The sequence below is a fragment of the Nerophis lumbriciformis genome, linkage group LG16, assembly GCF_033978685.3.
Source record: "Nerophis lumbriciformis linkage group LG16, RoL_Nlum_v2.1, whole genome shotgun sequence".
Lineage (NCBI taxonomy): Eukaryota > Metazoa > Chordata > Actinopteri > Syngnathiformes > Syngnathidae > Nerophis > Nerophis lumbriciformis.
In genome coordinates, this window is record NC_084563.2 from 31,737,099 (window position 1) to 31,749,629 (window position 12,531).

General features: G+C 47.6%; 1 protein-coding gene across 2 annotated transcripts in view; it reads left to right on the forward strand.

Annotated features, from left to right (window-relative positions):
• The window catches only part of ank2a (ankyrin 2a, neuronal), a 209,135-nt gene that overhangs the window by 86,001 nt on the left and 110,603 nt on the right, over nt 1-12,531 (forward strand). For both annotated transcript variants that reach the window (XM_061976996.2, XM_061976997.2), the window contains exon 2: nt 1,634-1,735. In XM_061976996.2, the coding sequence (XP_061832980.1) occupies nt 1,634-1,735 (102 nt within the window). The remainder of the gene's footprint in view (nt 1-1,633; nt 1,736-12,531) is intronic.

The window sequence follows — 12,531 nt, forward strand, 5'->3', positions numbered from 1 at the left end:
ACCATTTAGTGGTCAATTGTGCGGAATATGTACTGTACTGTGCAATCTACTAATACAAGTTTCTATCAATCAATCAAAAAAGCTAGACTCAAATAACGCCACAGTGACGTTTTGGTAAATTTACCAAACTGAAACAATAATAATAAACAAATAATAACGCATGTTAATAATACTAACACAGACACTCGTACATGTGTTAGCATATTAGCTAACGCTAACGACGCTAGCGTCATTACATTACGATAGCACGTACAAATATGCCTGAAAACACTCCTACAGACATCAAACATGGGACGGTTTAGTAAGTAAGAATTGTTTTAGTTATATTGTAAAACTTACAAACGTTGCTTGGAATGATGAATGAAGAATCCATACGAGTATAAATGCTATGGACGGCTTATGAACGGAACGGCACTTGTACTTTCGGTTGAAAGCTCAGTCTAAACAGAAAGGCAATGCAAACTTGTCCAAAAGATGGCGCCATAGCACAAACACACCTATTCAGTGGTTCTTTATTTTTTTTTTTTAACTATTTACAATATGGCCGTCAGCGAAGTAGAATCCAAAAATGAGCTATATTGTAAAAATTACCAATGTCGCTTGGAGTGGTGAATGAAGAATCCATACGAGTAGAAACGCTACGGACGGCTTGAAGACAGAACGGCGCTTCTACTTCCGGTTACAAGCTTTAAACAGCAGGAATTTACATTCACCTAGCTCAGGGGTCGGCAACCCGCGGCTCCGGAGCCGCATGCGGCTCTTTGATCACTCTGATGCGGCTCAGCAGATTACTTGTTGAACCCCCGATTTTCCCGTGAGACTTCCGGATTTCAGCGCCTCTCGCAGAAAACTCCCGGGATTAATTTTCACAAATTTTCACCCTTACAGTTATAATAAGGGAGTGCCATGATGGTATAACATTTGGCGCCCTCTACAATCTGCATTAACAGCGTGCCAGCCCAACAATTGTTATACAATATACATTTTCTGCTTGCACACGTACGTGACAACAAGGCATACTTGGTCAACAGCCACACAGGTTACACTGACGGTGACCATATAAAACAACTTTAACACTCTTACTAATAATGCGCCACACTTTGAACCAAAACCAAACAAGAATGACAAACACATTTCAGGAGAACATCTGCACCTTAACACAACATAAACACAACAGAACAAACACCCAGAATCCCATGCAGCCCTGACTCTTCCGGGCTACATTATACACCCCTGCTACCACCAAACCCCGCCCCCACCCCAACCCTGCTCCCTCACACATCAACACCAACACTAACACACCCTTTATGTGTCTTTGCATGTGTTTTCATGAAAAACATTTGCTTTATGGCCGTCGGCAAAAGAAAATACAGAAATTAGCTGCACCTTTTTATAAGCCGCAGGGTTCAAAGCGTAGGAATTGTTTTTTTTTTTCTTTCTTTTTTTCTTTTTTTTCTGCATGTTTGTGTTTGACAGGTTGTGTGTTTGGTTCTGGTTATTACGTTTAGCAAAATAGGAAGATGAGAAACATTTAGGAAAAGAGTACAACTGGTGTGGTTAAAAAGGTTCTTTTGTTCACGTCAATGAAAGTGATCAATGTCAGAACTCACTCAATCTCTTTCTCTCCTTCCAGTCGGACAGCAACACTAGCTTCCTGCGGGCGGCCAGAGCTGGAAACATCGATAAAGTCCTTGAGTTCTTGAAGAATGGCGTGGACATCAGTACGTGCAACCAGGTAAGGAAGGTTCCAGAGCGACTAGTAAGAAGGAAAGCCATTATTATTATTATTATTATTATTATAGAGAATTATTATTATTATTTACTAAATGAGGCAATTCCTGCAGGAATTTGGCGTGAATACTGAAGTTGAACTGAAATCCTGGATTATTTTTTTTTACAATTGTTGAAGTAGAGCACATAATTCCTGAACAGGCTGAAAATTTTGAAGTTGGAATGGTTTGAATCGGATGAAAACTGTGAGAGTTGTGGAACTTTGAAGAATGTCCCATTCATTTCAATAGGAATTTCCCCAAAATTTTGGAAAAATTAGGAATTTTTTTGAAAATGGTAAAAAAACTTGAATGAGTTGAAATGGTTGGTGTTGAAATTTTTCAAATCGGTGGAGAAATGTTGAAGTAGTAACATTTTCAATTGAGAAATGGTATTACAAAATTCCTGGAAAACTGGGAATTTTTCCAGTTCAAAAAACAACTTTGTTTTTTTGTGCTAATTATGAAGAATGTTTTGACAAGGAACGGTTGAAGTGGGTTGAAAAATGTGGAAGGAGTAGTCGACAGAAAAAAGGGTGGAAATAGAGCTTTGGAAAACCAGGAATTCCTGGAAAATCCGCTATGAAATGTCACACTTTCCTTTTTTCCTGGCACAATTCCTGCGCCACACCACTCGCATTCCTCCCGTCACTCTCAGCCGTATCCGAAGGGGGTCTACCGCTCCCCGACAGCTGTTCCTTGCCCCCCCTCCCCCCCTCCACCCTCCCGCTGCACCCACCCTCAATGACATTCCCCACAGGAGCGAGGAATAAGGAGAGTGTCCCTAAAAGTGCTCAGCATTCCCAGTGTGGCGACATCATGAGTCACATAGTGGCTTCAACAAGAAGGAAGAGTGGTGTGTGTGTGTGTGTGTGTGTGTGTGTGTGTGTGTGTGTGTGTGTGTGTGTGTGTGTGTGTGTGTGTGTGTGTGTGTGTGTGTGTTCTTGTATTTCTACCCTTCTTGACACATCAAGAAGCAAAAGTAGTGGTGACATCTATCAAAATGAGGGTGGTCCCAAAAAGGAGGGATTTTTCACATTGACTGTGTGTCGCTTTTAAAAGTGCTCCCCCATCTGGTCAACATATGAAATAACAAGTGTGTGTACAAAAATTTTGAAGTGCTCCCTCTCTGGTCAACATATGTAATAACAAGTGTGTGTAAGAAATTAAAATGCGCCCCCTTTGGCCAACATTAATAAAGAAAAAAATGTATATAGAGACATTCTGTAATAACGAAGTAAATATCCATCCATCCATCCATCCATCCATCCATCTTCTTCCGCTTATCCGAGGTCGGGTCGCGGGGGTAGCACCCTAAGCAGGGAAGCCCAGACTTCCCTCTCCCCAGCCACTTCGTCCAGCTCCTCCCGGGGGATCCCGAGGCGTTCCCAGGCCAGCCGGGAGACATAGTCTTCCCAACGTGTCCTGGGTCTTCCCCGTGGCCTCCTACCGGTTGGACATGCCCTAAACACCTCCTTAGGGAGGCGCTCGGGTGGCATCCTGACCAGATGCCCGAACCACCTCATCTGGCTCCTCTCGATGTGGAGGAGCAGCGGCTTTACTTTGAGCTCCCCCCGGATGACAGAGCTTCTCACCCTATCTCTAAGGGAGAGCCCCGCCACCCGGCGGAGGAAACTCATTTCGGCCGCTTGTACACGTGATCTTGTCCTTTCGGTCATAACCCAAAGCTCATGACCATAGGTGAGGATGGGAACGTAGATCGACCGGTAAATTGAGAGCTTTGCCTTCCGGCTCAGCTCCTTCTTCACCACAACGGATCGATACAGCGTCCGCATTACTGAAGACGCCGCACCGATCCGCCTGTCGATCTCACGATCCACTCTTCCCTCACTCGTGAACAAGACTCCGAGGTACTTGAACTCCTCCACTTGGGGCAAGATCTCCTCCCCAACCCGGAGATGGCACTCCACCCTTTTCCGGGCGAGAACCATGGACTCGGACTTGGAGGTGCTGATTCTCATCCCAGTCGCTTCACACTCAGCTGCGAACCGATCCAGTGAGAGCTGAAGATCCTGGCCAGATGAAGCCATCAGGACCAAATCATCTGCAAAAAGCAGAGACCTAATCCTGCAGCCACCAAACCGGATCCCCTCAACGCCTTGACTGCGCCTAGAAATTCTGTCCATAAAAGTTATGAACAGAATCGGTGACAAAGGGCAGCCTTGGCGGAGTCCAACCCTCACCGGAAACGTGTCCGACTTACTGCCGGCAATGCGAACCAAGCTCTGACACTGATCATACAGGGAGCGGACCGCCACAATAAGACAGTCCGAAACCCCATACTCTCTGAGCACTCCCCACAGGACTTCCCGAGGGACACGGTCGAATGCCTTCTCCAAGTCCACAAAGCACATGTAGACTGGTTGGGCAAACTCCCATGCACCCTCAAGGACCCTGCCGAGAGTATAGAGCTGGTCCACAGTTCCACGACCAGGACGAAAACCACACTGTTCCTCCTGAATCTGAGGTTCGACTATCCGGCGTAGCCTCCTCTCCAGTACACCTGAATAGACCTTACCGGGAAGGCTGAGGAGTGTGATCCCACGATAGATAGAACACACCCTCAGGTTCCCCTTTTTAAAGAGAAGAACCACCACCCCGGTCTGCCAATCCAGAGGTACTGCCCCCGATGTCCACGCGATGCTGCAGAGTCTTGTCAACCAAGACAGTCCTACAGCATCCAGAGCCTTAAGGAACTCCGGGCGGATCTCATCCACCCCCGGGGCCTTGCCACCGAGGAGCTTTTTAACTACCTCAGCAACCTCAGCCCCAGAAATAGGAGAGCCCACCACAGATTCCCCAGGCACTGCTTCCTCATAGGAAGACGTGTTGGTGGGATTGAGGAGGTCTTCGAAGTATTCCCTCCACCGATCCACAACTTCCGCAGTCGAGGTCAGCAGAACACCATCCGCACCATACACGGTGTTGGTAGCGCACTGCTTCCCCTTCCTGAGGCGGCGGATGGTGGTCCAGAATCGCTTCGAAGCCGTCCGGAAGTCGTTTTCCATGGCTTCCCCGAACTCCTCCCATGTCCGAGTTTTTGCCTCCGCGACCGCTGAAGCCGCACACCGCTTGGCCTGTCGGTACCTGTCCGCTGCCTCAGGAGTCCCATGAGCCAAAAGAACCCGATAGGACTCCTTCTTCAGCTTGACGGCATCCCTCACCGCCGGTGTCCACCAACGGGTTCTAGGATTACCGCCACGACAGGCACCAACTACCTTGCGGCCACAGCTCCAATCAGCCGCCTCGACAATAGAGGTGCGGAACATGGTCCACTCGGACTCAATGTCCAGCACCTCCCTCGTGACATGTTCAAAGTTCTTCCGGAGGTGGAAATTGAAACTCTCTCTGACAGGAGACTCTGCCAGACGTTCCCAGCAAACCCTCACAATGCGTTTGGGCCTGCCAGGTCTGTCCGGCATCCTCCCCCACCATCGCAGTCAACTCACCACCAGGTGGTGATCGGTAGAAAGCTCCGCCCCTCTCTTCACCCGAGTGTCCAAAACATGAGGCCGCAAATCCGATGACACAACAACAAAGTCGATCATAGAACTGCGGCCTAGGGTGTCCTGGTGCCAAGTGCACATATGGACACCCTTATGCTTGAACATGGTGTTCGTTATGGACAATCCGTGACGGGCACAAAAGTCCAATAACAAAACACCACTTGGGTTCAGATCCGGGCGGCCATTCTTCCCAATCACGCCTCTCCAGGTTTCACTGTCGTTGCCAATATGAGCGTTGAAGTCCCCCAGTAGAATGAGGGAATCACCCGGGGGAGCACTCTCAAGTACTCCCTCGAGTGAATCCAAAAAGGGTGGGTACTCTGAGCTGCTGTTTGGCGCATAAACGCAAACAACAGTCAGGACCCGTCCCCCCACCCGAAGGCGGAGGGAAGCTACCCTCTCGTCCACCGGGTTGAACTCCAACATGCAGGCTCTGAGCCGGGGGGCAACAAGAATTGCCACCCCAGCCCGTCGCCTCTCACTGCTGGCAACGCCAGAGTGGAAGAGAGTCCAGCCCCTCTCGAGAGAACTGGTTCCAGAGCCCTTGCTGTGCGTCGAGGTGAGTCCGACTATATCCAACCGGAACTTCTCTACCTCGCGCACTAGCTCAGGCTCCTTCCCCCCCCAGCGAGGTGACGTTCCACGTCCCAAGAGCTAGCTTCTGTAGCCGAGGATCGGACCGCCAAGTGCCCTGCCTTCGGCTACCGTCCAGCTCACACTGCACCCGACCTCTATGGCCCCTGCTATGGGTGGTGAGCCCATTGGAGGGGGGACCCACGTTGCCTCTTCGGGCTGTGCCCGGCCGGGCCCCATGGGGGCAGGCCCGGCCACCAGGCGCTCGCCATCGTGCCCCAACTCCGGGCCTGGCTCCGGAGGGGGGCCCCGGTGACCCGCGTCCGGGCGAGGGAAATCTGAGTCTCGGTTCTTGCATTTCCATAGAAGTCTTCGAGCTGCTCTTTGTCTGATCCCTCACCTAGGACCTGTTTGTCTTGGGAGACCCTACCAGGGGGCATGGAAGCCCCCGGACAACATAGCTCCTAGGATCATTGGGACACGCAAACTCCTCTACCACGTTAAGGTGGCAGCTCAGAGAGGAAGTAAATAATGAAGATTAATAACCAATAACAAAAAATAAAAAAAAATTAAAAATAAAATGAACTAAAAGAGTCTTTTTCTCACAATGTGTCGACTTTTTTCATATAAAATTGGGAACAATTTCTCATATTCTTTCTGTTTCTGTAATATTGCAATATTTTCTCGTAAAATTATTACTTTTTTTTAATGTAAAATTATTACTTTTTAATGCAAAATGGTGACATTTGTCATATAAAATTGTGACTTATATCACAATATTGCCAATTTTTTTTGTTGTTCTTGTAAAATAGTGACATTTTTGGAGTACAATTATGACTTTTGTCATCATTTTGCCTAGTAAAATTCTGATTATTATTATAATATTGCCATCATTTTTAAACTTTCTTATAAAATTGTGACTTTTGTCAAGTAAAATTACGACTCTTTCCATAAAATTGCCAACATTTTAAGCTTTTTCTTGTAAAATTGCGACTGTTATTGAGTAAAATTCCAACTTTTATCATAATATTGCACAAATGTTCAGTTTTTCTTGTAAAATTTTGACTTGCGTTGAGTAAAATGTAAACTTTTATTATAATACTGCCAACATTCTCAGTTTTTCTAGTGAAATTGTGACCTTTTTCGTATAAAATTCCAACTCATTTTTCACAACAAGCTTTTTTATATTTACATAGTATGTATATATTATTAATGTTGTCAGTACACATCTTTATATATCTAGAAAGGGTGGTCCTAAAGAGGGAGGCATTTTTCTCAGGTCTCAAGAAGGTAACACATACAAGAGTGTGTGTGTTTGTGTGTGTGTTTGTGTGCGAATAAGTGTGTGTGTGTGTGTGTGTGTGTGTGTGTGTGTGTGTGTGTGTGTGTGTGTGTGTGTGTGTGTGTGTGTGTCAAAATACAAATAGCTGTGTCATTACACTGTAATGCTTCTAATGCTTGATAACAACTCTGTGCTGTAATTGGTCGGCTGACAGGGAGTAGTAGCTGCCCACCTCCCCATCTACTGTCTGTTGTCCTAAGCAACCATGGCTTTTCCCCAATCACACACACACACACACACACACACACACACACACACACACACACACACACACACACACACACACATCATGGTCCGTATGCTGTCTGCAACATAAGAACGTTGCCCTTCATACTATCTGTCATGTGTCAGAAGATCACATTTGAGCCCTTGTCAGGTGACCGAAAATAAGATTGAGTGACATTATTATATTTATATCCCAGTGTGTGTGTGTGTGTGTGTGTGTGTGTGTGTGTGTGTGTGTGTGTGTGTGTGTGTGTGTGTGTGTGTGTGTGTACTCGGGTTGTACGGGATACCGGTACTAGTATAGTATCGTGGTACTAATTAATCAAAAAGGGTACTATACTCTATACTCTCAAATTACTAGATTTGACCAATCTAAGTCTAACACTAGATGTGACCAATCTAAGTCCAAGACTAGATGTGACCAATCTAAGTCTGAAACTATATTTGATCAATCTAAGTCTGAGACTAGATCTGATCAATCTAAGTCTGAGACTAGATCTGACCAATCTCAGTCTAAGACTAGATGTGACCAATCTAATTGTAAGGATAGATCTAACCAATCTAAGACTAGATTGGACCAATCTATGTCTAAGACTAGATTTGACCAATCTATGTCTCAGACTAGATGTGACCAATCTAAGACTAAGACTAGAAGTGACCAATCTAAGTCTAAGACTAGATTTGACCAATCTAAGTCTAAGACTAGATATGACCAATCTAAGTATAAGACTAAGTTTGGTCAATCTAAGTCTAAGACTAGATTTGACCAATCTAAGTCCAAGACTAGATGTGACCAATCTAGATCTAAGACTATATGTGACCGTTTTAAGACTAGATATGACCAATCTATGTGTAAGGATAGTCTGACCAACCTAAGACTAAGACTAGATGTGACCAGTCTAAGACTAGATGTGAACAATCTATGTGTAAGGATAGATCTGACCAATCTAAGTCTAAGACTAGATCAATCAATTAATGTTTATTTATATAGCCCTAAATCACAAGTGTCTCAAAGGGCTGCACAAGCCACAACGACATCCTCGGTTCAGAGCCCACAGATGTGACCAGTCTAATACTAAGACTAGATATGACCAATGTAAGTGTAAGGATAGATCTGACCAATCTAAGACTAAGACTAGATGTGTCCAATATAAGTCTGATACTAGATCTGACCAATCTAAGTCTGAGAGCATGAACTGATGAAGTCTACATGGATCAGAGGCAAAAGGTCTTCCAAGACCAACCAAACTAGCTCGAGTGCCACAAGGCATCATCGTTAAAGTTGGGTAGTTTTTTGAGTCCTGAAATTTCGACATCAGCTTTACAGGTGCCACCTGATTGATTGATTGATTGAGACTTTTATTAGTAGATTGCACAGTACAGTACATAATCCGTACAATTGACCACTAAATGGTAACACCCCAATAAGTTTTTCAACTTGTTTAAGTCGGGGTCCACGTTAATCAATTCCTGGTAACATGCAGGCCATGTGGTGGTGCTGAAAGGTCCATGGTCACACACTGGTGTGGTGTGGTGCTAAAAGGTCCATGGTCACACACTAATCAGTGACTACGCTGCCTAAGTATTTTGTTAGCATAGCACGACGGTCCTGAGTAAACAGGAGCAGGCGGCATGTTTACTTAGCCAGGCAGATGGATTATGGCTCATGTTACTGTGATTAGCACACATGGTGTAGTTAGTGCCTCCAAGGAAATGATCTCAATCATGCCTGTGGAAAGAAGCACTCAACACAATTACACAGCCATTATCTCCCTGTGGGCAGATGACTCAGCAGTCACGATATAACCTGCAATATATACTCTATATACAGTATATATATATACTATAACTGAACTGAACTTGAAGTGCCATGTGTGGAGGGAAAACAGGTATACAGGTAAGGGTGTGTGTGTGTGCAGGGAAAACAGGTATACAGGTAAGGGTGTGTGTGTGTGGAGGGAAAACAGGTATACAGGTAAGGGTGTGTGTGTGTGCAGGGAAAACAGGTATACAGGTAAGGGTGTGTGTGTGTGGAGGGAAAACAGGTATACAGGTAAGGGTGTGTGTGTGTGGAGGGAAAACAGGTATACAGATAAGGGTGTGTGTGTGTGCAGGGAAAACAGGTATACAGGTAAGGGTGTGTGTGTGTGGAGGGAAAACAGGTAAACAGGTAAGGGGATGTGTGTGTGTGGAGGGAAAACAGGTATACAGGTAAGGGGGTGTGTGGGGGGGAAAACAGGTATACAGGTAAGGGGGGGTGTGTGGGGGGAAAACAGGTATACAGGTAAGGGTGTGTGTGGGGGGGGAAACAGGTATACAGGTAAAGGGTGTGTGGGGGGAACAGGTATACAGGTAAGGGGGTGTGTGTGGGGGGGAAAACAGGTATACAGGTGAGGGTGTGTGTGTGGGGGAAGAAACAGGTATACAGGTAAGGGTGTGTGTGTGTGGAGGGAAAACAGGTATACAGGTAAGGGGGTGTGTGTGTGGAGGGAAAGCAGGTATACAGGTAAGGGGGTGTGTGGGGGGGAAAACAGGTATACAGGTAAGGGGGGTGTGTGGGGGGAAAACAGGTATACAGGTAAGGGTGTGTGTGTGTGGGGGGGGAAACAGGTATACAGGTAAGGGGTCTGTGGGGGGAACAGGTATACAGGTAAGGGGGTGTGTGTGGGGGGGAAAACAGGTATACAGGTGAGGGTGTGTGTGTGGGGGAAGAAACAGGTATACAGGTAAGGGGGTGTGTGTGGGGGGGAAAAACAGGTATACAGGCAAGGGGTGTGTGTGGGGGGAAAACAGGTATACAGGTCAGGGGGTGTGTGTGGGGGGGGGAAACATGTATACAGGTAAGGGTGTGTGTGTGGGGGGGAAACATGTATACAGGTAAGGGTGTGTGTGGGGGGGTAAAACAGGTATACAGGTAAGGGTGTGTGTGTGGGGGTAAACATGTATACAGGTAAGGGGTGTGTGTGGGGGGGGAAACAGGTATACAGGTAAGGGGTGTGTGGGGGGAACAGGTATACAGGTAAGGGGGTGTGTGTGGGGGGGAAACAGGTATATAGGTTAGGGTGTGTGTGTGGAGGGAAAACAGGTATACAGGTAAGGGTGTGTGTGGGGGGGAACAGGTATACAGGTAAGGGGGTGTGTGTGGGAGGAAAACCGGTATACAGGTCAGGGAGGGTGTGGGGGGGGAACAGGTATACAGGTAAGGGTGTGTGTGTGGGGGGAAAACAGGTATACAGGTAAGGGGGTGTGGGGGGGGGGGGAAACAGGTATACAGGTAAGGGGTGTGTGGGGGGGAACAGGTATACAGGTAAGGGGGTGTGTGGGGGGGAAAACAGGTATACAGGTGAGGGTGTGTGTGTGGGGGGGAAAACAGGTATACAGGTAAGGGGGCGTGTGTGGGGGGGGAACATGTATACAGGTAAGGGGTGTGTGTGCGGGTAAAACAGGTATACAGGTAAGGGTGTGTGTGTGTGGGGGGGGGGAAGCAGGTATACAGGTAAGGGTGTGTGTGTGGGAAACAGGTATACATGGAAGAGGGTGTGTGTGGGGGGAAAACAGGTAGACAGGTTAGAGGGTGTGTGTAGAGGGAAAACAGGTATACAAGTTAGGGGTGTGTGTGGAGGAAGAAACAGGTATACAGGTAAGGGGGTGTGTGTGGAGGGGGAAAGCAGGTATACAGGTAAGGGAGGGTGTGTGGGGGAAGAAACAGGTATACAGGTAAGGGTGTGTGTGTGTGGAGGGAAAGCAGGTATACAGGTAAGGGTGTGTGTGTGGGGGGAAACAGGTATACAGGTCAGGGTGTGTGTGTGGGGGGGAACATGTATACAGGTAAGGGTGTGTGTGGAGGGAAAACAGGTATACAGGTAAGGGGATGTGTGTGGGGGAAGAAACATGTATACAGGTAAGGGTTTGTGTGTGTGGAGGGAAAGCTGGTATACAGGTAAGGGGGTGTGGGGGGAAAGCTGGTATACAGGTGAGGGTGTGTGTGTGGGGGAAGAAACAGGTATACAGGTAAGGGTGTGTGTGTGTGGAGGGAAAACAGGTATACAGGTAAGGGGGTGTGTGTGTGGAGGGAAAGCAGGTATACAGGTAAGGGGGTGTGTGGGGGGGAAAACAGGTATACAGGTAAGGGGGGTGTGTGGGGGGAAAACAGGTATACAGGTAAGGGTGTGTGTGTGTGGGGGGGGGAAACAGGTATACAGGTAAGGGGTGTGTGGGGGGAACAGGTATACAGGTAAGGGGGTGTGTGTGGGGGGGAAAACAGGTATACAGGTGAGGGTGTGTGTGTGGGGGAAGAAACAGGTATACAGGTAAGGGGGTGGGTGTGGGGGGGAAAAACAGGTATACAGGCAAGGGGTGTGTGTGGGGGGAAAACAGGTATACAGGTCAGGGGGTGTGTGTGGGGGGGGAAACATGTATACAGGTAAGGGTGTGTGTGGGGGGGTAAAACAGGTATACAGGTAAGGGTGTGTGTGTGGGGGTAAACATGTATACAGGTAAGGGGTGTGTGTGGGGGGGAAACAGGTATACAGGTAAGGGGTGTGTGGGGGGAACAGGTATACAGGTAAGGGGGGGGGTGTGGGGGGGAAACAGGTATATAGGTTAGGGTGTGTGTGTGGAGGGAAAACAGGTATACAGGTAAGGGTGTGTGTGGGGGGGGGAACAGGTATACAGGTAAGGGGGTGTGTGTGGGAGGAAAACCGGTATACAGGTCAGGGAGGGTGTGGGGGGGGAACAGGTATACAGGTAAGGGGGTGTGTGTGGGGGGAAAACAGGTATACAGGTAAGGGGGTGTGTGGGGGGGGAACAGGTATACAGGTAAGGGGGTGTGTGTGGGGGGGGAAACAGGTATACAGGTGAGGGGGTGTGTGTGGGGGGGAAAACAGGTATACAGGTAAGGGGGTGTGTGTGGGGGGGGAACATGTATACAGGTAAGGGGTGTGTGTGGGGGTAAAACAGGTATACAGGTAAGGGTGTGTGTGTGGGGGGGGGAAAGCAGGTATACAGGTAAGGGTGTGTGTGTGGGAAACAGGTATACATGGAAGAGGGTGTGTGTGGGGGGGAAACAGGTAGACAGGTTAGAGGGTGTGTGTAG